General features: G+C 58.1%; 2 protein-coding genes across 8 annotated transcripts; both read right to left on the bottom strand.

Annotated features, from left to right (window-relative positions):
- Nucleotides 1-1,093: 1,093 nt before the first annotated feature.
- On the bottom strand, nucleotides 1,094-21,098 carry TPD52L2 (TPD52 like 2). Of its 7 annotated transcripts, none has more exons than XM_004458230.4 (8): nucleotides 18,075-21,098; nucleotides 14,656-14,750; nucleotides 12,601-12,749; nucleotides 11,727-11,786; nucleotides 7,484-7,585; nucleotides 4,721-4,762; nucleotides 3,689-3,737; nucleotides 1,094-2,788 (listed from the first exon to the last, which is right to left on the bottom strand). In XM_004458230.4, the coding sequence occupies exons 1-8, from the start codon at nucleotides 18,091-18,093 to the stop codon at nucleotides 2,693-2,695; spliced, it is 612 nt and encodes a 203-aa protein (XP_004458287.1). In that variant the 5' UTR covers nucleotides 18,094-21,098; the 3' UTR covers nucleotides 1,094-2,692. The 7 variants fall into 7 exon arrangements, with proteins under 7 accessions (XP_004458287.1, XP_004458285.1, XP_058143312.1 ...); XM_004458228.5 differs by having other exon boundaries at nucleotides 14,656-14,801; nucleotides 18,075-18,237; XM_058287329.2 differs by lacking the exon at nucleotides 4,721-4,762.
- Nucleotides 19,929-21,505, bottom strand: ABHD16B (abhydrolase domain containing 16B). Its single transcript, XM_004458227.3, has one exon. It carries the CDS (start codon nucleotides 21,462-21,464, stop codon nucleotides 19,956-19,958), a length of 1,509 nt encoding a protein of 502 aa, XP_004458284.1. The 5' UTR covers nucleotides 21,465-21,505; the 3' UTR covers nucleotides 19,929-19,955.
- Nucleotides 21,506-27,352: the final 5,847 nt, after the last annotated feature.

The raw sequence follows: 27,352 nt of genomic DNA, 5'->3' as shown, positions 1-27,352 counted from the left end.
AAATTTACCCATGTTTGCTATCTTTTTCATGAAGAAACACTGGGAAGATGAACAAGCATCTAGTCTTGGGGTCATCAGGTGGGAAGCGAGTCCAGGAAGAGGAACCAATCTCTGAGCATTGGAAGGCCAGCTCCCACCCCAGCTGGCCAGCTAGGACCACATCCTCCATGGCCAACTGGCAGCCTGGGTGTGCCGTTGGTAGACGTTTCGACTCGTCTCTTCGGAGCCTGCTTCCTACTCCCTTTCCAGTGTGACAGCACTGTCCCCCCACTTCATGTCTGCCATCTTGGTTCTTCTGGCCTGAGCCAACCACTGAACTCTTTCTCCTTCTTCAGGGACCCCTTCCCTCTCAGGTCCCTGATTCAGAGCAGAGGGGGTCCTTCTAGGGCTGTCATGAAGAGAGGAGGGCCCCCCTGGTCGCCACACCACTGGCCTACAGGATGTCCTCTTGGGGCAGAGGCAGCACTTCCACCGGCTTTCTGCTCCTGGCGGGCCCCTTCCCTGGTCAGGGCTTCCCTCACCTGGTTGTGACCCAGCCTAGCAGCAAATTTTCCTCTGGGGTACTACAGACACACATGGGGCCACAGGGAGCCCAGCAAAATTCAGGGCGCTGCACTGTGACTACTCACTTACAAGTGCAGCTAGATGCTGGCAGGACTGGAAGAAACTCTTAGGCCAGACTTGACCCCCTGGGCAGTGCAAACCCTGACTCGCTAAGCTGATCCAGGGACCCACCAGACTTACCTCTCCCCATATCCAGCTGCCCCCTCGGTGCCTGTGTCCACAGCGTGCACGATTCACGCCTTCGATCACAGCACGTGCTGCTCTCTTCCTGGAACCCTACCCCAATCCATGACATGGCTGACTCCTTGTCACCCCCGAGCTTGGCTCCAACACTTCCTCCTCAGGTTTTCTCTGGCCCACAGATCTGGTATATTCTCCCACAGCTCTCTCTGTTGTTCTTCAGAGCATTTAAGATCAGTAAACTGCAAGTATTCTTACTGATCCCCCCCACTGTATGGGGGAGGACAGGCCCCTCTCTTTCTGTTCCCTTTCTGTTCCTTATGAGGTAAAACACACATACAAACACACATTCTTTCACCAAAGAAATGCTTTATTGACAAATTATCCATTACTCACTTTAAGAAAAAGATAAGTCAGCTACCACCCCTGCAACCTGCCTTCTCACCACATCTCCATCTGACAAGTTTAAGCCAGTTAAAAAACCTTGAAAAGAGGACAGCGAGCAGCATTCTTGCCCCAACACTCATAGCCATGACATATATTGTCAGGGCAGTCCCCAAGGGGCACCTGAAGTGACAAGCACTCCAGAGCCAGCACCTGCTTCTCTGGGGCAGAAAGCATATTGAGGCTCTACCAAACAAGAGCCCTGGACTCACGTGACCCCATCCTGGCCAAGTGAGTTGGTATGCATGAGCAGACCAGCTTTCAGTCCCCTGCTAAGAGCCAGGAAGGCACAGACCGCACCCAGACCTCACGTCCTGCCACGCAGGGCCCCCAGCATGAGGTGCTGCCAGGGCGTGGCGGTTTAAAATGGGGAAAGAGATTGTCCAGCTCCTGAGAAAGTTGACAGCTGAATTCCTGCAGACCTTGACAGCCCCGCCCCCAACCTAGGTGGCCACTTCTGCTTCTCGCCCACCTTGTGTGAGCAGGAAACGAGGGCAGGCTGGGAGTCACCAACCAGACACCCGTCAGGGGCCAGGCCCACTCAGGAGGCAGCAGCACAGTGGGGAGACAGGCAAGTCTCTGGTGAAGGGTGCTGAAAACGAGGCTTTTTATTCTTGTAGCCCCCACCCCAAGGCCCAGGAAGGAAACAGCGGGGACGGCCACAGTGGTCGAGAGGAGAGAGAAGCAAGTTTCATACACTGGGATGGAACAAGTTAGTGAAATAAAACCCACAGGCATACCGGCCTGCAGGATGTATGCAAAATTCCAAACAGTGCTCAGAACCCATCAAAGAACCCTCATTTTTATATAAAAGAAGATTATAAACAAAGCATAAGGCGATGTAAGGCATGTTTCAGCTTGAGTCCAATGAAATAATATTCTCTATGAAGACAAAGCTGCTTTGCTTAGTTTTAATTTTTGAAAAGTCCACTGTGTTTAAAAAATAAAAAATTTACTTTGTTAAAGCTCAATCATTAGTGTAACAATTAGGCAGCTACAAATAATTCTTTTCCTTTCTGGGGGGCCTCAGAAAATGGACAGTTTCCTTGTTCAGCCGTTTGAAATAAAAATTGTGAGTCAGGTTGAGCTTTCCAGGCAAGTGGCATCCTCTGTGCCTTTGGGAAAGAGGAGGTTAGAAATACCACTTACTTTACACATCAGCTCTTCCCATTCCCTCGGCATTTGGACGAGCTCACGAGGTTACAAAAGGGAGCCTGGGTTTTGGATGGAGACCCTCAGGACCCTCCGTCCTGTCCATTTCCTGCGCCCCAGGAAGGAGTACAGTGATCTATTCATCTACAGACTTTAGTGTGAAACGCTTGTGTGCAGACTGCGCGCTCACCACACGAGCCTGGTGGCCACGTCTGCGCAGTGATGGCTGGCTGTGTGCAGAGGGCCTCTCTGCGCCCACCCGGGCCCCGGCTGTGGCTGCTGTGCGGCTGTGACTGGGGAGAGCGGAGGGTTCTTGCACTGGTTCCGTGGCCGGGCAAAGCAACAGCAGATCTTAAAAGGGAGCGGGATCCGGCAGGGGCTTATCACCACTTCCTGCTGGAGAAGGAAGGTTGCCACCTCCATTCTCTCCACCTCCTACGACTTTAGACTAAAAAAGGAAAGATCAAGAAAGAAAAAAGCCTGAGACAGAATCCCTGGTAGGTCCCACACCCAGCCTGGATGTCAAGGTGTTCAGTTCTCTACACCAAGGAACGCGACAGCCATAGAAGGACCTGCGGGCATCTCCAGAGGAAGGCTCCAGGTGAGAAAGCCCAGCCCCAAGGTGGCACACTGTGTCGTTTCATCTCTGCAACCTGGAGAACAGACCGGTGGTTGCCAGGGCTAAGGAGGGGTGGGGGACGGAGGTGACACAGGCAGGGTGTCTGCGTCAAGGTCAGCGTCCTGGGTGAGGTGGTGCTGCTCTCTCAGCTACCACTGGGAAAGCTGGTGAAGATATATGGGTTTCTTGGTATTTGTTGTTAGTACTGTAAATCTATACTTAACACAGTTTTTATTTAAACAAAAAAGCAAAATAAAAACAATAAAAAAAATAGATTAAAAAAAAAAGTTTAGGGAAACGGACTTTGGCCCAGTGGTTAGGGCGTCCGTCTACCATATGGGAGGTCCACGGTTCAAACCCCGGGCCTCCTTGACCCGTGTGGAGCTGGCCATGCGCAGCGCTGATGCGCGCAAGGAGTGCCGTGCCACGCAAGGGTGTCCCCCGCGTGGGGGAGCCCCACGCGCAAGGAGTGCGCCCGTGAGGAAAGCCGCCCAGCGTGAAAAGAAAGAGCAGCCTGCCCAGGAATGGCGCCGCCCACACTTCCCGTGCCGCTGACGACAACAGAAGCGGACAAAGAAACAAGACGCAGCAAATAGACACCAAGAACAGACAACCAGGGGAGGGGGGGAAATTAAATAAATAAATAAATCTTTAAAAAAAAAAAAAAAGTTTATGCAAGGGACAGATCACACCCCATCAAGAGACTCAGGCAGCAGTCAAGGTATTTACCTTTATGGTCCCAACTCGGTCCTCAAAAGACTTGAAGGTTGTAGAGTTCCTTTAAAGAGAGAGGAGAGGACGTCAGCACCAAGGAAAAGAGAGACTCATTGGGGTCATCTTCCAGAAGGACCCCTGAAAGCACCCAGCTGCGGCACCCCCTGCACCCTCTTTAGGGAGCCCAGTGGAAGCATTCCAGAGATTCCCCCATATCAAACAGGTCCGTGTGCCTGCTGACTCCACAGAGCAGGGACCCCTCAGGACAGGCACATGCCCACCATCTAGTCGGTAACACCCAGACTTGGATGGGTGGACACACTCCCTGCCTGGGAGGGCAGGACACTGGGAGCTTTCACTTGGACAGACACTCCTGGCCCCTTTGCACCAGGAGTACAAGTCCCGTGTGTTCACAAACACCTCTCCAAGACATCAAGCCGAAGGAAAGGCAGTGAAAATTCTGGACAACGGTGTGTTGAGAAGGCAGAGGTGGACAAGGGCCAGCCAGCCCGCCTGCCTAGCCCTCCACTCCAGCTGCTCTCCTCGAGCAGAGCCCGCCCCGCCCCCCCAAGGGCCCTCGAGGCAGAAGGCTCAGAGACTGACACAGAACCAGACACTCCCAAGGGCTCCCCAGACGCAGCAACCAGGACTGGCCTCTGCAGAGAACTGGGACTGCCCCCTCCCCCCCCAGGAGCAGAGCGCCCAGGGGCACTTTCTACAGGAGGAGCCACCAAGGTCCCCTCCAGGGGCAAATAAAACAAGCAGGAGGCAGTTTATGGGCAGGGGGCAGGTGTGCAGCCCTGCACAGTAGGCAGCCAAGACTGCACCTGCCAGGCAGAAGGAGAAGGTCTGGAAGATGTCTCTGAGCCTCCCCACCGTTAGCTTCTCCTCCCCAGACCAGAGGGTCCTTCCAAACCCTTAGACAACAGGAGGCTGCAAAGGGAAGGGAATCCTGGGTTGAAGGATTCGAGACCTCCAAGGTGTGCAGGGAGAGAAGCAGCCTCCCGGACAGCCCCCGCCCTCGAGCCCCGAGGCAGCATACGTTACCTCATGGCTGGCATACTTATTGAGTGGCGGATGGAGTAGCCGCTGCTTGGAAGCATTGAGGAAGCAGAAAAGGAAGTACGATTACTCCGAGGACAAGCGCAGCAGAGGCCCTGGCACTGGCAGTGCTGGTCGCCTCGGCTCCTGAGCGCCCCGACACTGGTCAGCGGGAGATGGCGGACGGCCACCTCAGCAGGCTGCCACCAGCAGAGAAGCCTCCTGTGGGCCCCCACACGGGGGGCTCATCCCACTTTACGTCACAGGTGCTATGTACAGCCGCCCCCACTCAACAGGGACTACCAGAAATCACCCCAAAAGGGCCACGACTGAGGAAGAAAATCGTTTCTGAAGTCCTGGGCCTGGTGCTTTGTTTGGGTACAACTAGACTTCAGATGAGCAATTTAAAGCAAAAGAAAAACAACCAGGCCAAGCAAATAAGTATTTAAAACCATCCTCTGGGTTTGGATTCCAGGCCTCCAAGACTGGCCGGCTTGCACGTGGCTCAACACTGCCTCCAGCAGCAGGCGTGAGTCCCAGGGGAAAAGAGCTCTCTAGTAACAGATGGGGCAAATTTGACTTGGAGGCACCGTACTGCTCCTCAGGAAAGCAAGGAGACAGAGAGCCAGCTTTTGAAGAAAGACACAGAGAACGCAACACCCAGAGGTCAGCGCGGCCCTCCCTCGGGAGTGTCTTTTCAGGAATAAACTCGGATTAGGAAGCTGAGAGAACCTGGTATTGGCTGGGGCACGGCAGCGGGGGCATCCGAGTGCTGCCCTTGGAGAAAGGAACCCGGAACATGCCTGAGCAGCCAGGGGATGGCCACGGCACACAAGGTGGCAGAGCGTGGGAGGGTCCACTGCGCTAAGGCACAGCAAGGACCGACGAGAGGCACCGCCACGGCAGGAGGGAGGGGGGCCCACTGCGGACCTCGCCCTCCTCTAGAGCACACGCTGCCACTGCTGCGCCCCAGGGACCCAGCCAGCCCCGTGCCCTGCAGACCCAGAAAGGAGCCCTGCACAAGCTGTGTCCAGGGTCCGTCTCACCCAAAGGCGCGCAGGGAGATGAGCCCTACGAAGGCGGTGGCAGAGGCAATGGAACACTGTGAGGCCGCAGAGCCCCTGGCTCCAGCGCCAGAGGCCAAGCAAGGCACCCCGCAGGGGGCACACACGGCGTGACTGACCCCACGTCCTCCATCAGGGACAACGAGCACCCCCAGGGAGAGGACAGACGCCTCCTCTACCCATCTACCAAAGAAACTTGCTGCAACCCAAACCATCCAAGAGCCTGCCCAGAAGGCTGCCCATGGAGTGGGGGGGCCCAAGGGGCCAAGAGAGCAGCAGGACCAAGGGGCCCTGCCGCTGGCCGGCGGGAACACAGGGTGGGGTGTGGCCACGCGACAGGCAGCCTCTGACCAACATGGTCATCGGGCTCCCCCGGTGGGCTCCGTGGAGATGACACGACCGCCTCACCTCAGGTCATAGGAAGACACCCAGAAAGCCCGTGACTAGAGCGCTGAGTGCGACACAAACGGGTGGGCCACGGAAGACGCCCCTGCACCAGCCTCTGCGGCCCAGCTCCCAGGAGCTCCTGCAAGGGCAGTGAGGCCGCCCCCTCTGGCCCTGGCAGCACGACTAGTCAGGGCACCTTGCGTTGAAGCAGTGCCTGCCTTCGCCAGGGGTGTGACTGCGGCAGGGCTTGGGGGCAGGCTCCCGTGGTCCCTCAGGGACCCTCCTCCCCACAGCTGCTCAGAAACACCACAGGAACTCGAGTGCGGGAGAACACAGGTGTGTCCAAATTATTCAGTTTTCTCCAGATGTTAGACAATTTTCAAAAGAAGTTGGGGTGGAGAGTTCAGGGGGATTATTACAAACAAACCAAAGTAAAAGGTGAGCGAGCACTGGCCACCCTCGCTATTGCTGAAATACCCTTTGTCAGGATGGGGCGGGACTGCGGAGAGGCGCTCCCCCAAGTCCAGAAACAAGGGCCTGATCCACAGAGTGGGGATGGGGTCTGAGCAGAGCTGGGAGCTCCACGGGTGTGGGCTGGGGTGCTGACCCTGCCCATCGACCCTCCACGGCTTACCTCAGTCCCGCCCGACCCCGCAGGGAGGGCACCCTACTTCCAAGACACCTGAGGCCAGAGCTGGGAAGCAGCAGCACAGGGTTCAAGCCCAGGCCGCCTGACCCGGGTGGCCCGGAGGTCGAGAGCACCAGGGAGTGGCTCCCAGCAGGAAGGCAGAGGCAGGTGTGCCTCCTGGGCCACGCCCTGCGCCCATCCCACCCAGCACTCTGGCAAGTCCATCTCAGAGACTCTGGGCCAAGGAAACACCCAGCAACACCACACTGGGGCATTTCCTGGAGAAATGCCTGCTGGGACCGACGCCCCCACCTCTCACCCCCAACCTCCTCTCACTCCCAGACTGACACTCCACCCTGACCCCAGGGTGGTTCTCCTCTACGCAGCTTCCACCCGATGCACCTGCCCTCACTAGTCCCAACCACCAGCAGGTTTCCCGAGGGCACTGGTGACCTCCCCTTCTTGCCAAGGAATCAAGAAACGACAAGGCAGCATGTGGGAGACAGACAGAAGCAAGGGTGCCTGGGGTCAGGGTGGTCCTGGGCTGGCATGGCCACCACCTGCGAATGCCAGTGGGCCTCACAGGGTACCGGCCAGGCTCCACCTGGAAGCCACTGGCTGGATCGGCCTGGCAGGCCTCGGTGGGCAGAAGCCAGATCCCCGGGCAGGGAGCCAGGCCAGGCACCTCACCTCATGTCTCCGAGCTTCCTGCTTATCGCAGAGCCAACCGTAGACAGGGCCGCCGAAGTCTTCTGTCCCGCCTGTGAGAGAGTTTCCTGAGTCTTCCTGTAGCTGAAAGAAGAAACGCCAGTTCAGCCGGCCACTCTAGGCAGGCCGGCTCCCACCCAAAGCCAAGGGACATGCCTGGGGAGAGGACAGCACTGGTGTCAGAGGCTGGGGACACCTGGCCCTGTGGACGGAGGGCAGGGCAGAAGCTGCCTGCGCTGCAGACATTTGCCCTCCACTCTCAGCAGCTCACCCTTCTGGTCACGTACGGTTCAGTTTCTTCCTTCTTATCTGAAACACACTTATCCCACCCTACCTGCCACCTGCTCATCCTCCCAAAGCAACCTTTACTACCTGGAGAAAATGCCACCACGCTGCAAAGAGAGCGCCTGTACAGCGAGGCGACCCGTGGACTGCAGAGCACGACAGGAGCTGCTCAGCCACCTTGCACAGCACTTAGGAGAAAACCGACCAACATAAGCTTCTGTTTGCTCCTCTCACCTGAGCACAATTCTCGAATAGGTACAGCACCTGAGCTCGGCCACTGCCATTCCAGGGTGACCTTGCCAAGGGTGGCCTAACTGGGGATGACCTCACAAGTAGCCAAGGGTGACCTGCTGGAGTGACCGTGAGGGAGTGGCCTCACCGGGGGTGAGGAGGCAGTAGGACGGTTCAGTGACCACGTCTGCGGTGTGCCGGCTCCTTCCCAGGAGACGTGAGGGCCCACCTGCCCCGTGCTCCTGCTTGCACCCATTGACCGGCAGCTTGGGCACAGTGCCACTAGGCCACAGCGCCAGCACCCTCTATCTCCTTGTACCTCCAGAGGATGGTATACTTTCACTTCAAAGGAGCAAAATAAGATTACCTGAAAGAAACTGAGATGTGGGTACACCTGGACCATTGATTTTTTTGTTTTTGTTTTTATTTTTGGGGGAGGGGGGGAACCACACCAGGTACAAGGTAAATAATGACCTGCAATGATTCATTTCAAAAATAACAATTCACGGGAAGTAGACTTGGCCCAGTGGATAGGGCGTCCGCCTACCACATGGGAGGTCCGTGGCTCAAACCCAGGACCTCCTTGACCTGTGTAGAGCTGGCCCACGTGCAGTGCTGATGCGCGCAAGGAGTGCTGTGCCATGCAGGGGTGTCCCCCGCGTAGGGGAGCCCCATGTACAAGGAGTGCGCCCTGTAATGAGAGCCGCCCAGCACGAAAGAACGTGCAGCCTGCCCAGGACTGGCGCCACACACACACAGAGCTGACTCAGCAAGATGATGCAACAAAAAGAGACACAGACTTCCTGGCTGCTGACAAGAACACAAGCAGACACAGAAGAAGACACAGCAAATGGACACAGAGGCAGACAACTGAAGGGGGGGAGGGGAGAGAAATTAAAAAAAAAAAAAAAACAATTCAGCAAGTCTCCAAGTTCCATTTCTCTTGAAATAACAAGCACATAAAACCAAGTTAACAGCCTACCATTTGCTGAAGTGGTCTCAAGCAGAGGACTCAGACCACCACTGAATCCCTTGTTTGTGCCAAAAGGAAGAACGTGGGGCAGGACACAAAGTGCGCTGCTGCGAGCCTGCCAGCCACAGGGCACCCCGCAGGGTGTGCATGCCACACGGCAGCGCCCCGCCCTTCCCTGCTGCTGCCCCGACAAACAGGAAGCAGTTTCCCCACACTGCCTTAAAAACACACTGGGGCCCAGAGGACACGTCTGGTGTGTGGAAATGAGGGTGTCACAAGTGACTTTCCTTTGGAAATAGGAACCTCCAAACCCAGGCAGAAGCCACGGCGCAGGAGCCTGAGGGCCCACAGGAGAGTCTTGCATTTGACCTGACCGCCCTGCCGTCCTGCCTCTGGCCCCTCCTCTTCCCACCATGCATGCCCACCCAACACCTTGGCTCTGACCTCTGCTCTCGCCCTCTCCAGCCAGTCCTGGGGCAGCAGCAGTGTGGAGGCCACCCATCCTGGGGCTTCCCCACCCAGAGGTATTCAGTCCTCCTCCCCAAGTGCCCTGATGGGGCCGAGGGCCGATGGGGCCACTCCACAGCCCCAACACCCCGCAAAGCCAATGTCTGAACCCAGATGACTCTTCCCCAGCAAGACTCAAGAGCTCCCGAGCAATGCCAGTTCCCCTGGGAGCACACCCTCCCCTATCCTGGAGTAAGAGTGGAGCTGCCCACTCCCCACTCCAGGGTGGGCACAGGACCCAGGATCGGGACTTAACCGCCAGCGGATACCAATGCCACCACCACAGGGTCAAACCTGGGCCACTTTTCAGGTGGGGCCCAAAGCTAGCAAGGCGCAGCCTGGTCCTGTTGGCATCGCTGAGCACTACCAAAGGAGAGTCAGCTTGAGAACAAAGCCAGCACAGAGAGGAGGGTGGAGGGGCCCGGGATAGAGGGTAACCGAACGCTGGGTCAGGGCGGGCCTGGGGTCCCTCACCACCCTCCTTGCTGTGCCACCTGCAACCAAAGAAGCGAAACAGAACTAGTGACCCACACTTAGCACCTCTCTTTAGATGGAATTCACCTAGGAAAGAGCACAACACAGTGGCTGTTTCACAGCCAAGAGGACAGATGCCTGCGCTACACCTGAGGGCAGCCACTCATGCTTCTTATCAGGCTAACTTCTTGTTCCAGCCCTCCAATGTGCTGCTGGCTAAAAGGTCTGTACAAACACACAGATGAGAAAGACAGTGACCACGCTTCCACTGTGTCTTGCCCTCCAATTCTACATCCAGGAATGCCCTGGACAGCAGACCATGCCAGCAATGCTGTTTTCCTGCAGAAAGGGCAGGGAAGGCCCTAGCCAGGCACGCATCTCGGAGAGCACAGGGCAGCCAACACTGGCAGCCACACCTGTCCCCGAGCTGTGTCGGTCTCCTGGGCTGTCCCTGCAAAAATCCCTCCAGTTCTGAAAGCATCATGTTCACAACTCTTCCTGGGCTAGGAACCAGCAACAGGCCCCCAGGGGAGCTCCTGTGAAGCTGGTCCTAGGCCCCAAGTTTATCTTCACACGGCCAAGCTGTGAGTATTTATGTGAAATAGTATCTTGGTAGCTTTATATTGAATGGTTTTACAAACTAGCACTAAAAGCATCCTAAGACTATTTTCAGATTGAGCCTGTGCTAAGTCTGCCGGACACCCAAACTGTAGAGGGCAGCCCGCTTGACCGCATACTCCTTGGGGAAGGTTGCATCCCAGGGCCTAAAGGCTCAACTAGTGCCCCCAGAATACCCAGGGCAGTGGCTGGATGTGCTGACGGGCAGCTCTCGTGCCATTAGGCCACAAAGGCCCTGAATGCCCAGTACTACCACGCGAGCTCAGCAAGGACCGTTTCCTTCCATCACGAGCAGGGAAGAGCCTCCTGCCCATGCTCTCTGGCAACCATGACAGCACTTCCTTCTGAACAAGACATGGAAAAATCCCACAAAGGAACTAATTTTAAGCACTCCCATCCAGTTCAATGAAGTTATAACGAGACTGTAGCAAAGACAAGTGAAGGTGTTATTACCTAGGTTAAGAGACTCAAGTAAAACATCAAAAGTCGCTCTGAACCAGCAGCTGTGACAGGGGCCAGCCTAAATTTAAAGCTATTCATCTGAAACTCATGAACTGTGAGCACACCATGAGGCTGAAGCACCGCACCTCTGAGACCAAAAGGAAGTCCCTGGCGATGATCCTGGTATGGCCCCACCCCACAGCTCCTACACACAAGAACCTGAAGTTGGTGACACTGAGAGAACTCAGTGCTGGAGCTGTGTTTGCAGAGAAAGGAAGGAGAACAAACAGGAAAAAAACAAAGCAACCCAAATACCACCACACCCAGGCCAGAAGGCATCCGACCACACCACTCACTGTTGGAAACACAGTGGCTACTTGTCAAAGACCCCCCTCCCAAGCCCAGCCTAGAACCACTCCTTAATTGAGGCCTGGTGGACCAAGGGAGTTTATGTGCAGTACGGGGTACTGCACCCTGTTTTGCAAGAGTCTGAAGGATAGCTGTGCTCTCATTTCATTTGTATTCGAGAGGAGAAAAAATAGCAGACACTGAAGTTCGGTTTCCACCAAGCACAGTCCCTCCCTGCCGTCAGAGAGAAAGATGAGAAGAGGGAGATCAGAGGGCGAGGTCAGGAGGGGGAGGTCAGAGGGCGAGGTCAGGAGGGGGAGCGTGGTGAGATGGGCCTCAGGCACTCACAGGTCTGACTGCGTCACTTTTTCATTCCACTCTCCAAGTTTCTCAGAAGTTTTCACATAGCTAAAAACAGAAAGTCTGTGGTGAATTACTTGGAGAAGCTATTCCAACGCAGGCTTCGAGCTGCTGTGAGATTCTGGGGAAGGCCGCCGAGGAACCACCGGCAGCAGCAACATCTCGAGCTGGCCCGGGAAGTGGCCACTGCCATGACCACAACCCACCACCTGTGTCCAGCACCGTCCTCGTGAAGCCAGGTGAGGCCAGGTGAAGGCCCTGGGAGAACCGACTGGTTCCTTCTCCAACACACTGAGGGGGCACCTTGTCATTCTCACTAAAACTGCACTCTGGATAGCAACTGCTGCTGCAGAGGGGCAGGAGGCAGGGTGGGGGCCAGCAGCCAGAACGGCCCAGACCCCTGAAAACACTTCTCTGACGTCCTTGGGAATTCAAAACTTCTGGCTTCCTAGGGCAGAGAGGAGACTGATGGAGCATAACTCGGGCTGTCTTTCTGCAGGGACACAGCTTCTTAGACAGTGGGGGCACTCCCACTTTCAGAGCAACCACACTGCAGGACTGGGTCAGAGGGCACCCCCAGGCCAGGGGTGTGCACAGCAAGGACCTGTGTGCACAACAGCAGATATCCAGTCACAGGGCCTATGTGGACGGGATTAGGGTTCTTTCAGATTTGGACCCAGAAACGCATTCTTCCTGTCAATTTATTCTTGGACAACTAGCTAGTGCATCCACCCACCTTTACACATACGCAGACCTGAAGCTCTCTGAGTAAGTGCAATGAAGTGCATACACCAAGGTCCTTGCACACATACCCTTTGCTCCTATAAGACCCCTCGCCCCTTCCCACAGGACTGGTACCTACGCGTTAGAGACCTGCACATCATGCCAGCTCCGGGTCAGGTTCTGCTTCAGCCCCTCCAAGGCAGAGAGGCCCAGCTTCCTTTTCAGTTCCCCACAGTGCCTCTCCTTGGCAGCCAGGACCTGGCGCAGAGTGACAATTTCCTCCTCCACCTGCAGAAGCACACAGTGACGGGATTAGCCATTCCTATTGCAGGAAGTGACTAACATCCTTATGCACACGGCAACGAGACGTTTCTCAGGATTATCAAAGAGCTTTCTGCTTCAGAAACATAACTGACCTTATGAACAGACCCTATGGCAGACAAAGGCTTTGTTTCTTCTGGTACTGGCACACCAATTTCTTCTGGAGAATGGTCCCGCACAACCCCCCAGGCCAGGTGGTTTTGGTAGGGCCATGAAAGGAACTGGGGAGGATGAGCACTCACCCAGGTGAGGCTCAGCAGGCCTCTTCTCTGGGACTGGACATAGGCCAGAAGAGAGGAGCCCCTTTCCTCTCTGGGCTCTGGTCTAGGCATGGACAAGGGAAGCCCAAAATTGCTGGCAGCCAGGCCCCATCTGCAGCTGTCGGGGATCGCATAGCAGTGGGAAAGAAGCAGAGCTGGTAGAGTCAGATGGACGGAGACCCTGCTGACAGACAGCCCTGAGGATAGTATCTTGGGCCAAAGCCCAAGCAAAAAGAAAACTCTCTGTTGTCTTTAAGGTAGTTTGATTTGGATAACTAACACAAACATTCTTGATAATAAGAACTTTAACATTCTCAGATCACAAAAGAAATTGGAAAAAGACTTTTGAAAGGAGCATGCTTTAAAGCTGTACTGCTTTAGAAAGACATCTCAATATTTTCAGCTCCTATGTAGATAGCCATTCTAAAAAATACCTTTTCTTTAAAAAATGTTTGGATTAAGGCACTAAAAGACAATTTAGAACCCTGAATATCACTAGGTTATACTTTAGAAAGTAGTTGACACAAGAAAAAATTAAAATCAAATAGGATCACCTAAGGCCAAACTACTCCAGTCACTCCAACACTTATGACCTGTAACCAGAACATTGCATTTCTGGTATAAAGACAGTCAGGGTTTAAGAGTATATAGTCTAGTTGTCTTGGAGAGCATGCAAGCTGAAATTTTCAAGTAACATGAGACCTTCACTTTGCAATTCCACTCTGAAAAAGATCTCGTAGTTTTGGTTTTGGTTTTTAAACCAACGTATTCTAAAATAAAATCAAAGCATTAGACCCCTTGGACTTCTTGCTAAAGCTCCCTTAACCTCTTAACAACCTCCTTTCGGCTTGAAAACAGCCGTGTGATTTCCCCTAGTGAGCCAAAACTTGGTCCCTGGACTGACGCTGTGTGTGACTAGCTGGTTCAGACCTAGGGGGGACCCAGAACACACAGCACGGGGCTCGCCCTGGAGCCCGGCGCGAAGACTGGCACGCACACTCCACCCTCTGCCTGTGTGGAGGCTATGGTCTGCTAGTCAGCAAGTTCATTCCCCAGATTCCAGAATAGAAAGTGAGTCACTATTAAACTCTGAAGCAAAGAAACATTAGATCATTCTCCCGGCAGTGGGTCTGAATAAAAATTATGCTGAGAGGCTCTTGTTCTTAATTCCCATTTTCTTCTAAAAGGACTCTTACTCAAAGAAGATCAATAAAACACTTTTTAGAAAAGATATATTTTTAAAAGAAAGATTAAGACCTAGGGCAGACAGCACATGACATTTTGGGGGTATTGAAAACGAATGGCCAAGTGTTAATTACAACAGAAAAACTCCCAGCAGATGGCATGCTCAGAGCAGCCATCCCTAACGTCACCAAGCACCTACAAAGTGCCAGGGACAGACGTGCGAGTCAGACCCACTACCAGGCAACTCTGAGTCTGGCACATGGAGCTGGGCACAAACCAGATGAGGGCTGCAGAGGGCAGTTTCTGAGGGACACGGCAGGAACAAGGGCGACCCCCCCACAGCAACTCCTCAATCAGACAAGCACTGGCCCTCATTACCCTGAGAGGGCCTTGCCTCAGGGCACCCAAGGACAGCCAAGCCACAGCACCTTGGCAAGCTCAGCCCTGAGCTCTTCCTCCTCAGCCTCCGTGAGACCCTCAACAGCAGGAGTCCGGGCAGCCACGCCTGTGTCGACAGGAACGTCTGTCATGGAGTCGGACAGCAAACCCTTGTTAGGAGAATTCAGATTGATATCTGCCAGACAAAAAACGAGGTCAACAAGTGTCAAGAAAAGAAGTTATCAAGAAGTAAATAGGGAAACGGACTTTGGCCCAGTGGTTAGGGCGTCCGTCTACCACATGGGAGGCCCACGGTTCAAGCCCCGGGCCTCCTTGACCCGTGTGGAGCTGGCCCATGCGCAGTGCTGATGCGTGCAAGGATTGCCCTGCCATGCAGGGGTGTCCCCCGCGTAGGGGAGCCCCACGCGCAAGGAGTGCACCCATAAGGAGAGCCGCCCAGCGCGAAGGAGGGAGCAGCCTGCCGAGGAATGGCGCCGCCCACACTTCTGTGCCGCTGACGACAATAGAAGCGGACAAAGAAACAAGACGCAGCAAATAGACACAGAAAACAGACAACTGGGGGAGGGGAGGGGAGGGGAATTAAATAAATAAAAATAAATCTTTAAAAAAAAAGAAGTAAATAGAGCTCTCCATAAAAGGAGAAGGCAAAGGTGGGAGGGCAGGTGGCCAGGAGTAGAGAGTTCCTAGGAAGAAAGGCCTGCAAAGTCTAAAGCCTCTTCTGTGAAAGGTTCTGGAAAGACAGTATAGGCCTTAGACTTAGGCGGCCACATCTCCATCTACCCTAGATGCAAACCCATTACCACTTGTGCTTCTGGGCCCTAGAATTGCTGGTGCAAGGGCAGCCATACCCTGACTCTGGCTTCCCTTCTTGGACCTGGGGCTGGAACCAAGGCAACTGATCTGTTAGATCTTCTATTTTTTAGAGCAAAGGCACATAACATGGCTGTAAACACAGGAAGTACCACCTTGCACTCGGCTCATCTGCCAAGGCACATACTAAAATTACATACAAGAAGCATGTGCTAGTCATTCAGCCCCTGCAGGGAGGCAACAAAACAAAAATCTCCCAGCCAGTCCTCAACACTCACCCCACAGTCAAGTGGCCTGCAAGAATGCAACAAGGTGCCAAGGGGCACACCATCACAGGTGTTATCTTCTCTTCGCTGCAAATGCATCTACCTGTCTGCACTAAAAGTCCATAAGACACTGCACAAAGAACAATGGCCTGCTTCCTCTCTCTACAACCCCAAATGCATTAATATTGTTTGGCGTGTTTCCACAGACAACATTGAAAACAACCTTCCTCCTGACCAGCACATTTCATGCTACCAACTTTAAAAGAAATTAAAAATAAAAGGAATTTTTATTTTTGTATTGAAAACTGAAGTGTCTTTATCACAGATATTTGTCTGCTAAAAATAGCTGAAGGTACTTAAAACCCAAGATACGTTGCTTAAAAAGTAGCTGTGTCTTGTTCTTTTCGTGTGTCCAACAACTGGAATTGCACACTTCCCTGGCACTCAATAGTTTACTAAATGAAACAGCCACTTTTTAAAATCAGTTGATTCTCGTTTTCAACTAAGAGCAACTTACATGCTTTCACTTAATCATTTAACCCCACTGTGTTGAACCTACTCAAGTTCATAAATACCTTGAAATCTTTACAATTATTATTCTCTAGTAAAAAAAACGAATGAAGGTCTTAGCCTATAAAGCTAAAATTGGGTCCCATGGAAAACACTGCCAGATAAAACTGGGCACGACCAAACACATGCCAGGCACACTCATTCTCACCACACCCTGTGAGGAGATGCCATTCACACCTGCAATTACAAGGGAGGAGAGTGAAGCCAGGATAGGGTATTACCTAAGGTCCTACAAAGAATTAAGCTTGGCACTCGTGCCACAGGCAAAACAAGGGTGCTGGAGTCCTTTGCCCTGGGTGAGCCCCAACTCCCTGAGCCTAGATACTCATCTTTTTTTTAAAAAAAAAAAAACTTATTTATTTATATCCCCCCTTCCCCTCCTCCCGCCCTGCTGTTTTTGCTGTCTGTATGGTCTCCTCTTTTCCTTTTCTCTCCTCTAGGATTCACTGGGATTCGATTCTGGACACCTCTGATGGGGAGAGAGGTTCCCTGTCAATTGTGCCATCTGAGTTCCTGGTCTCTGCTGCACTTTACCTTAACTCTCCCCTTGTTGCTCTTTTGATGCATCATCATCTTGCTGTATGACCCATTTGTGTGGGGCACTGGCTCACCATGGGGGCACTCCCGCAGGCACTTGCGCGGGCACACTTTCTCTTCTTTTTCACCAGGAGGCCCGAGGGACTGAATCCAGGTCCTCCCATATGGTAGGTGGAAGCTCTATCACTTGAGCCACATCCACTTCCCAAAATACTCATCTTTAAAGTGGGTGGAATACAAGGATGGATCTCAAAGGGTTGTTCTGAGTAAAGACATGATAATTAGAGGAACAGGCTTAGTGCAGGGTCTCACATAAATCAAGTGCTCAGTAAATGTTCCCAGTAAATCTCACAATCAGAATCCAGTGCTTTTGATGCTTAACTAAATTACATATGCAAATCAAACAATTTAAAAAGTCTCCTGAACTCATCAGAGGCCAGGGCTTTTGATGTTCAACTACTTAGTAAACAGATGCTGACAGTAGGAAAATTTCTAGAACTTATTAGGATGTGGGGATTCTAAAGCTTAATTAATATCCAGACTCAGGTCACACAGTAGAAAAGCATCCTGAACCTATCCAGTAAAATGGTGTTAGGCAAATTTAGCATTGCCTCTCTAAAGCCCCAGAACAGAGCAGAGCCTTGTGACATTTTCTTCACCAGATTCTAATCTCAGGGCCTGCTCTGCACCTGCAGTGCCACCTCAAACCGGTCTAGGGGACCTGTTCTGCAAACAGGCATCATATGCTGAGTGTGCCCAGGCTTATTCCACCCTTCTTCCCATGAGGCAACTCCCAAGTAGGTTGGGCCCCAGCACCGTTGTCACCCAAGGGGCGCTGCGGGAAACACGGGGATGGTTTCAAACCTCCCCTCCCTTCCCGGGATCCACCCACACCACCTCGGCCCGGGTCCAGGGCAAGATGGAGAGTCCCCGGCGGCCTGTGCACAGGGATGGAAGAAAGCAGGGCAGGCAATCGCCGCGCTGGGGATGGGCAAGCGGGATGGAACGGCCTGGGGTGAGGAAACCCAAAACTCTGGGAGCTGGTCTCCGGAATGGTCCCAGGGGAGGCTGCGAGGCGGTCCGGCCCGGGGCGGGGAACGCATACTATGACCACCCGGGGCTTCAAAGACAGGGCCCTAGGAACTGAAGAGGGTCTGCCGGGTAGGCGGTAGAGGCTGAGCGGACCGGGAGTTCCAGACACGACCCCCGGGGAAGGGCGCGGCAAGGCGGGATCATGCGGTGGACAGACCGAGCCCAGCGGGTACCTTGGCCTGCGGGGTCCATGTCCAGACGGCGGCCGGGCCGCAGCTGGCGTCCGGGTCGGCGTCGCAGGCGCGATCAGAGCCCAGCGGGCCGCAGCGGGATCGGCGGCCGCGTACACACCAGCCAGCGGAACCGCCTCGGCCGCCGCGGCATGACGTAGTCAGCGGCGCGACGGCCACTTCCGTTTGGCGCGCGTCCCGCCCCCCGTGGGCGGTGCCCAATGAGGGTGTTCTTCGGAGCCGTGCGGGTTCAACCGCTCCAACCTGATAGGCCGAGGCTGCGGACGACGCTGGACGGGAGGCTGGGTTCAGAGGGAATCCCGCCCAGGCCGGCTCCACCAGCGAGACGCGCAGGTAGAACGGTCTAGCGGCGCAGGAGCACGGGGAGGTGGGAAGTGGGAGAACCGCCTAACTGGCGAACGGGCCACGCAGGGCTGCTGCGGGAGCCCTGGGCGCTAGAGCGCCTCGGCCCCAGCGCCTTGGTGGGTAGACGCGCACCCCTCCCCAAGGCCTGACACCCCTGATTCTGGGATCAGCCTCTCGCCCCCGAGCTATCCTTCCAATGGGGATTCTATTATTTATTTATTTATTTATTTTTAATTGCACGGGTCTTGTGCAGAAAAAGATGTGACCGTGCCGTCGCCCCTTGCCCTGCAGGCGCCGCTGCCCGCCGGGACTTCATCCCCGGCGAGGACACGCGCGCGCCCCGCACGCCCAGCCCTGAGCGCACCGCCAGTGTCCTTTCGTTTCTTCTTCACAGCAGCGGGTGAGCCAGGTCTAGCGCCCTCTCCATTTTACAGCTGAGGATGCTGCGGCTTGGGGCGAGGGAAAGTAAACCTGCCCACGATCTCTCAGCTGGTTGAGGGGCTTCCAGCACTGCCTGGTGTGGGGCCACGAGGCGCCTCGGCCCTGCTAAAACGAGTCTGACCACTTCCCTTTCTTGGCCCCTGGAAGAAAGATCTGGCCCCTCTGGCTTGCCCTCCCCTCTCCCTGCCATCAGACTTGTCCAGGCCATCCTGACCCACCGCTGCTCCCCTTCCCAGGCTAACTTCTCTTGGGACCACAGCCTAGCGTCCTAAGTCACATTTACGTGCCTCTGCTCACAGGCCCAGGGGCTTTGCGATCAAAGCAGCATGGCCTTTCTTTCACTCCACAGATTGTTGCTCAACTCACCCTTGCCAGGCCGTCTCAGGGGCTGGGGCCAACAGGGATGGCCAATAGCCCCTGCTTCACGCTGTTCAGGGCCGACAGCACAGTGCGTAGTACATGACAGATGTCAGTGAGCAAGAGGCCTTGTCTCAGGCCGGGCTCCAGGGGATGCTCAGGAATGAGTGCTAAGCGCAGGCGTGTCTGTTGCCCCACATGGACATGCCACTGTGCTGTGTGCACCAGTTACCCGAAGCCTGAGGTTCACATGTGAACCGCCCCCCCCCCCAGCCAGAACCCTGGAGGTGGGGAGGAGGCCCTACAGACCGTGGCGCTCCGGGATGTCCAGCTGCAAAGCCCTGCTTCCTAGCCGCCAACGCCAATGCCTTCTTTTCACAGCTGGGGCAACTTATACACGTCCTTGCACTTCCTGGAGCCCAGGCTGCACTCAGGGCCCCTCTTGGTCCCTTACTGTCCTTTTACCGTTGTCTAGGCACCTATCGCACAGAATTGCCATAAATTGAGCCCGGTTAATTTCTGCAGTCCCTTTAGGTACTAAGTGCCCAAAAGTGTGGGAGAAAGAGAAAGGAGGGAAGGAGCTGGGAAGATGGAAGGGACACGGTCAGAACGCACCCGTGAGGCACAGATATCAGGCCCCGTGTGCTGCCGCACCCTCGCCCAGACGGTCCACCGCCCAGAGAGAAAGTCCTGTTCCGGATCCACCAGGCAGGGCCAGCTTTACTGGTTGGGGGTGTGGGGAGGGGAACGGACCCAGGACCCAGGTGAGCTAGTGAGTGAGCTAGTAAGCGAATCTGAGAGCTGTGGGGACAGGGAGGACAGCACCCACGGTAACTCGAAGTCGCTGGGCTCCAGGGGGCTGCAGTGAGTCGCCTCCACGTTCTTGAGGTGCCTGCGAGCCAGGAACAGAGCGAGCTGCCGGCGCCGTCGTGGGCTCAGGCCCTGACCCACCAACCAGGGGAAGGCGGGGCCGTGCGGTCCCCAGGCCTCCTCGTCCTCCTGCTCCTCCTCGCAGCGCGCGCGGTAGGAGCGCAGCAGCTCCAGGCACCAGTCGTCGTCGACGCGGTAGCGCGCGTAGAAGGCAGCCTCCTGCGCCAGGCTGCCAGCTCGCAGCCAGCGGGCCACGACGGCGCGGCCCTCGCGCGCCATCACGGCGGGGTAGCGGTACTGCAGCAGGCGCAGCAGCAGCTCGTTGCCGCGGTTGCCTTCCACGTCGCCGGGCGGCAGGGGGCGCAGGGGGCCCGAGGTGCTGACCACCTCGTCCTGCGTCCGCCGGAGCAGCAGCACCGGGCCGGGGTAGCGGCACAGCTGCTCCGCGACGTTTAGGTTGAAGTGCTCGCGCACGGTGCGCACCACCAGCCCCTTCCAACTGTGGGGCATGACCTTGAGCGCGAGCGGCACGAGGTCGTCGAAGGTGGCGTCGAGCACCAGCGCACCCAGCTCCGGGTACCTCATGGTGGCCCAGGTGGCCGTGAAGCCGCCGATGGACCAGCCGTAGACCACCACGTGCGCGGGCGGGAAGTGCAGGCGGTGCAGCGCGTACTTGACCACCACATCCATGGCGTTGGCGTCGTGCTGCGGGAACGGCGCGCCCGTGCTGCCCCCGAAGCCCGGGTGGTTCCAGCCCAGCACCGAGTAGCCGGCCTCGAGCGGCGCCGACAGGCAGCCCATCTCGTAGAAGCCGGCGTTGCCCTCGCAGCAGATGACGAGGCGCAGGCCGCGGCCGTGGCTGCCCGGGTGCCGACGGCGGTCCATGAACATGGTGTCGATCTCGTTGCCGTCGCAGGCCACCAGCTTGGCGCGGCGGCCGCGGTAGCGCTCCAGGAGGCGCGCCTGGCCCTGCTGCAGCAGCGGCAGCAGCGCGCGCGTCATCAGGAACATGGAGCCCGGGTACACGAGCCAGCGGCCCAGCGAGTGCGCCAGCGCGTAGCTGGCCAGCTGGCCCGGCAGCTCGCGGATCTGCCGCAGCAGGCACTGCACCTGGTTGCGCGCGCCGCGCGGCGGCCGGCCCGGCGCGCCCCCGCCCAGCGCCGCGCCCCGCAGCAGCCACACGCCCGCCGCGGCCGCCGCGCACGTCAGCGCCCGGTGCCCGCGGCCGCCCCCGCCGGCGGCGCGCACGTCATCCCAGCGGAAGTCCACGGGCCAGCCGCGGAAGTTGTAGGTGTAGTTGGCGGTCAGGTAGATCTTGAACACGTGCACCAGCGCCTTCACGAAGCAGATGACACACATGGGCGCCGAGGCCACCGGGCGCTGTGCGCGCCCTCACGGCGGGTCGCCGCGGCTCGCCCAGGCCCGGCCCGGCGGGCGGCTGCTGGGGCGAGCGCCGCGCGCGGCTGTCCTGGGGCATGCCTCCTCGCGGCTCGGCCCTAACGGCCTTTGTGACCTGGGCCCTCGAGGGGCCGGGGAGGCGGGACCGCCCGGCGCAGGCGGGCTTTGTGAGTCACTGTTGCTGGGGAAGACGCGCCGCCAGGGCGATGGGCGCACAAAGGGTTCGAAGGCCCGGGGACCTCGAGTTCTGCCCCGCCCCCGAAGACGTCTCGGGAGCCTGCGGCGGCCACGCCCTCCCCGGGCCCTGTCTCCCCCACCTCCTCCCCGCGCCCTTCCCCGGCGCCCTTCCCGCCTCCAGCAGCACCCACTAGCCACGCCCGCAGAGGGATGGCTGAACCCACCAGAAACCCACAGCCTTGCCCTCACCGGCGAAGTCTCGCCGGGAAAACGCGCGGCTTCCCCAGCCTTTCCCCAAACTCGCGGAGGCGGGGGGGGGGGGGGGGGGGGGGGTGTTCGACACCCTCCTGTGCCACTTGACGTGCCCACGCTGGGTAGGAAAGGATGCCAGGGGCGGAGAGAGGCCGCAGCGGGGTTCAGGTTGTGTGAGTGCTTGAGGGTCTGGCGTGCTGGTGCAGAGCCCCTCAGCCTCCCCTGCACAGGGGAGCAGGCTCAGGAATGGACCCCTCTGTGTCACCCCTTGGGGAGTGGCCTGGCCGGTCTGCTGGTGGGCCTGCGCTGCCCCGCAGCGGAGCAGCCCTCCTGCTCTCAGGCGGGCTGGCTGGGCTCCTACGCGCCTTCCTTCCCAGGAAAGGGGTGCGCACAGCCTGGAAACCCCCGGCCTAGTCCAGATCCGCTTTTCACTGGCCCCAGGGTGGCAGTGACTTTCTCCAGGTGGGTTCTGCCTGGCCGGGGTTCCTCTTTCTCAGCCCTTGGTCCGAGCCCCCTCCCACCTAACCACCCCACAAGCTCTACCTTCCTCTTTTCTGGAAGGCGCTGGCAGGTTCCCCTTTTTCTCCTGCACAGGAGAGACCCCGCCACTGAGGTTGAGAGGGCCACGACTAAAGCCCTGAGGGTAGCCCCGGGGATGGGTGTGGGGCAGGGGTCTCCCTCGTGGCAGCTCTTGACCTGAAATGCATAATGTTAAAATCAAGGAATCTGGCAAACGCAGCCAGACCCTCTGAGCCAAGAGTTAAGACCGTCTGAGAGACCCCAGTCCTCTGCAGTGGGGGATTCCTGGGCCCCAGAGACCTCTGCCCTCCTGCTCTGCGAGTCTGGGTGGGGGGCACTGCCAGACCCTATCAGTCCCAATCCAGTCTGATTAGAGCTGAGGACTGCCGGGCAATCCAGTGGTCAGTCCACAGAGTTGGATGGGGACTGGGGACTGACACCCCCAGGTACCCAAATAAATAGAGAACACTAGCAGTTACGTTTTCATTTCAGATAAAAATTGAATACTTTTTAAGTATGTCCCAAATATTGTACAGGGTATGCTTATATTGAAAATTGTTTCTGAAATTCAAATTTGAGTGGATATCCTGGGGTTTTTGTGTTTGTTTTGTTGTTGTTGTGGGTATTGTGTTTGTTGCCGAATTTGGCTACTTTGCTCCCAGAAATCCCCTTCATACCAGCCAGCTGAGAGCCAGATTTTCCTGATTATCCAGCTTTCATCCCAAGTTGGGCTGCTCTGCTCATTGGTCCAGTCCTGAGGGCCAAGTGGGTACCTCAGGGTACACTGTCCACCTGGCCAAAGTTCCCCCATTCCCTCTGTCCTGTCGCACCTCTCCACTGTGCCCCGGGGAGAGCCCTCCAGCCCCAACACCTGAGTCAAGGGGCGGGCAGGGCTGCATCCTCCTGGGTCGTCCACCGCTGACCCTGCAGGGAAGGGAAGACAGCGTTGCGGTGGGTGTGGGATCCTCTGGGGGAGCGTGGGGACATGTTCTCACCAGGTGTCTCGTACATAAACACATGTTGTCCCCCCTCCCCCCCGTGTGTGGGGAGAGCAGATCCCAAGGCCCAGAGGAGAGCCCTCGTTTGGAGGGTGCGAGTCCCCGCCAGGTGGGGTGAGGGAACCCTGAGGGCGCCTGGCCACTTGGGCCCCCAGATGGGGCAGACCAGCCGTGGGGGGCTGGAGAGCCGTCCCGGCAGTCAGCTCTGTCGTGCCCGTTTTGTTTTGACTCCCCAAGAAAATCTCCTGCTGCGGGTGAGCCTCTCCCTGCCTCTGTCTGCTTTGAGATTTGAGTCTGGGATGGAGGTTTTCCTTTGGAAGGGCCTGCCAGCCCTCGTCCCCAAAAGCAAAAGCCTGGCTCCCAGGGAAGGGTGGGAAGCAGGGAGGGGGCGGGGAGCTGGAGACCGGATTCTGAGGGGCAGAGGTCAGAGGCTGGAGAGCTGCCCCTGGGGCTGCACCCTCACCCTGCGCCTGGCCTGGCCTCTGACCCCTCCAGCCTCCCGCAGGCTCCTGGGAGCGCCTCAGCACCGTCTCTGCTGTGAGGCAGGAAGGCATGTGACAGGAAGAGCCCTCCCTGCTGTCCCCTCTCCACAAGGCCCCCCAGACGGGACCAGCTGCAGCAGCAGGGTCGCTTGTGCCCCCATCCCATCTGCTCAGGGGCACATGGCAGTGGGGCCGGGGGTGGGGCTGCGTCCCTGCTTATCAGCTCAGAGTCCCCTCTGCCCCCCAGTGCCAGCCCAGGGCAGACATCTGAGCAGCTACCCCACCCCCACAGGTTTCTCCGTGGCCCTCTGACCTCTGGCTCCATTCCCTCCCCCACAGAGCCCCCCACCCTGCCTGTGTTCTGCCTCCCTGGAGGCCCGTGATTTATGCTGGGGCCAGCAGAGCCAACCTTGGGGAAGGGCGGGAGGAAGAGAGAAAAACAGCCCCAGAGGCCGGCGGGGCGGGGCTGGGCCGAGCCCCTGGCACGGGCAGCCAGCCCAGCGGGCGCAGACCACAGCGGCGGGGCCCTGGGAGCAGCGGAGGCCGCCTCTAGGGAGCTGGGAGCTGGGAGCTGACTCTGCACAAACGCCTCTGCTCAGGAAATGGGGTGCAGGGAAGGTGGGGTGGGTCAGGGCCTGAGGACAGGCAGGGGAGCTTCCTGGCGGATGCGGGGTCAGGAGAAGGGGCGGAAATGGCCAAGACAGCTGCTGAACATCTGGAATCCCAGAGTCACCCAGAGCCCTTAAGGACGGGGGTGTCGGTGGGGAGGGGCATGCACCCACGGCCTTGCCCCTGGCCCCTCCAGCCCATCGCCTGCCCCCCCCAGCCCCGGCCCCAGCTCCTGGCCCCTCCAGCCCATCGCCTGCCCCCTCCAGCCCCGGCCTTGCCCCTGGTCCCTCCAGCCCATCGCCTGCCCCCCCCAGCCCCGGCCTTGCCCCTGGCCCCTCCAGCCCATCGCCTGCCCCCCCCAGCCCCGGCCCCAGCTCCTGGCCCCTCCAGCCCATCGCCTGCCCCCTCCCAGCCCCGGCCCCAGCTCCTGGCCCCTCCAGCCCATCGCCTGCCCCCCCCAGCCCCGGCCTTGCCCCTGGCCCCTCCAGCCCATCGCCTGCCCCCCCCAGCCCCGGCCCCAGCTCCTGGCCCCTCCAGCCCATCGCCTGCCCCCCCCAGCCCCGGCCTTGCCCCTGGCCCCTCCAGCCCATCGCCTGCCCCCCCCAGCCCCGGCCCCAGCCCCTGGTGCTGGGTAGGGCACCCAGAGCCGGTCCCTTTCCACTCTTTCCTGGGGGCGAGGAAGCCATAGCTGTCCCTCTGAGCCTCTGACCACATCGGACACACCCATGGGTGGCCCTGCTCTGTGTGAGCAGGAGGGCCGCACCCCAGAGACCCTCTCCAGAAGACCCCCTCAGTGGCTGGCTTCATCACCCAGCCCCAGCCCCAACCCCACCCACCGCCGTGAGAAAGCAGCTTCTGCTGCCCCAGCACAGCCCCGCTCCTAGTGCTCATCGACCCACGATACGGCCAGACCTGCTCCTCGCCTGTGGGATGGGAAGGGTCACTCCAGAGTCCTCCACCAGGCCTTCAGTGTGCTGACCGGGGCAGCCATAGGCCGCCCCTCCCACTCCCATCAAGGTGAAGCTGGGGTTGGGGTCAGGAGCCCTGCAGGCCAACGAGAGAAGGGCTGAACTCTGGGGCTCCCCCCACCCTCGCCCAGGGTCAGGGCAGGCCTGCACCTTTGCACAGGCTCCATTGGGAGGGTGGTGCCCCCTGGAGGGGTTTGGGGCCCGGACGCGCCTCCAGGAGCCCTCCGGAGAAGGGGCCTTAGCCTTTCCAGCACTGCTACGTGCAGCATTGGGTTCGATATTAGGGGCACGTTGAGTTATTTTGAATTGTTATTCAAATTGTAAAGGTGCTCACTGCACTGGTGAGGCAAGGAGGTACGCATGACCTGTCCAGGTTGCCAGTCTGGCTGTTCGCATCCTTCTCTACCCGCCTGCCAACAGAACACGTCGACTCAGCCAGGGGGTTGTTCTGTCCCTTGGTTTCCCAGAAGTGAGGAGGGGTGTGCTGCTCAGCAGCCCCTTCTTCTCACTCGACACCATCCCCAGCACCCCTCGGCCGATGGCAGCTCACACTCATTCCTCTCAGGGAGCAGCACACAGCTCCCTGGGTGCAGGTACCGTGCAGTTCTAGCAGGTTTTAGAACTTCCGCCTCTCTGGCCTCTTGGCCCTTGCTTCCCTACACCATGCGGCAGTCCCAGGAGTGGCGACGCTGCCTCGACAGGCGTTTGTTCCTGTGTCTGGAAATGTGGTCAGTCTGCTTTCCCCAAAGGTGTGGCCACTCACCCCCCACCTCGTCTCTGGGGCTCTGCAGCACCCCTGGGCTGCACGGTGCTGTCAGGTTTTGTCCCTCTGATGAATGCATGAGTGTGGGTGTGGGTGTCTGGGTTTAACAGCACCTGGTCCTGATGCCCGACAAGGTGGCCACCAGAAGCCATTCCGTCCACTCCGGGGATCCGGTCCAGCTTTTCCCTGGCTACTCCTGGGGATCCTTCACCTGTGGGACCCAGTCAGAAACCACACCTGGATCTCAGCCAGCCCTGGCTGTGGAGGAGGAGAGGCTGTGGGGTGCAGGAGAAGGACGGGGCACCTCAGCCGAGAACCAGCTCGGTGTTTGCAGGATCCAGTCTCATTTTGCCGTGCCTGCGCGGGACCCCAAAAGCCAGGGATGGGAGGGGTGTAAGGGCTCTTCCCATCCCACTTTGCCCACAACTGCCGAATCTAAGCCCCCTGTTTCCAGGATTTGAGCCTCACTTGGGGGCTCCGACTCCCTGAGCAGGTCTGAGGCCCCGTGGGCACAGAGGTTGGCCGCCCCCGCCCCCCCTTCCTGGTTCCTCCAAGTCGGTCCATTCCACAGGGCGGCTCTGGGCGCTGTCGCTGAGGAGGCTGTCCCGGCGGTCTCGGGAGGATGGGGGGAGCGGCCAGGGGGCTCGGCCAGGGACCCTCTAATCCTCCTACGCGCCTGTGCCTCCAGGCTCGGTCCTAGGGGCGCAGCGGGGCGTCTTTGGGGGCACCCTGGCCGGGCATTATTATGACGCCTCCTTAGGAGCCCTGGTCCCGGGCTGGGGCCCACTCAGGGCAGAAGAGTGGCCCGGACGGGCGGAGGTGGGGACGCACGAGCGCGTGGAGCGCCTGGAGAGGGGCCGGAGGCCTGGCGGGGCGAGGGCGCCGCTGGGGGAGGATAGGCGAGCCCCGGCGCGCGCAGGCAACCAGGCGCCCGCGCCGGGGTGGGAGGCCCCGTGGACGCGGAAGCGGCCGGCGTGCGCGCGCCTGGCTGAGCCCACGCGCACCCGCCCTGCGGCCGGGACCCCCGGGCCTCCCTTCCGCGGGCGCCGCTCCCTCCGCGGCCCAGGCGGCGAGCCCCGGG

This window comes from Dasypus novemcinctus, chromosome 24, assembly GCF_030445035.2.
Source record: "Dasypus novemcinctus isolate mDasNov1 chromosome 24, mDasNov1.1.hap2, whole genome shotgun sequence".
NCBI lineage: Eukaryota > Metazoa > Chordata > Mammalia > Cingulata > Dasypodidae > Dasypus > Dasypus novemcinctus.
The sequence above is the reverse complement of the archived record's forward strand: the minus strand, read 5'-3'. Positions and strand labels throughout refer to the sequence as shown.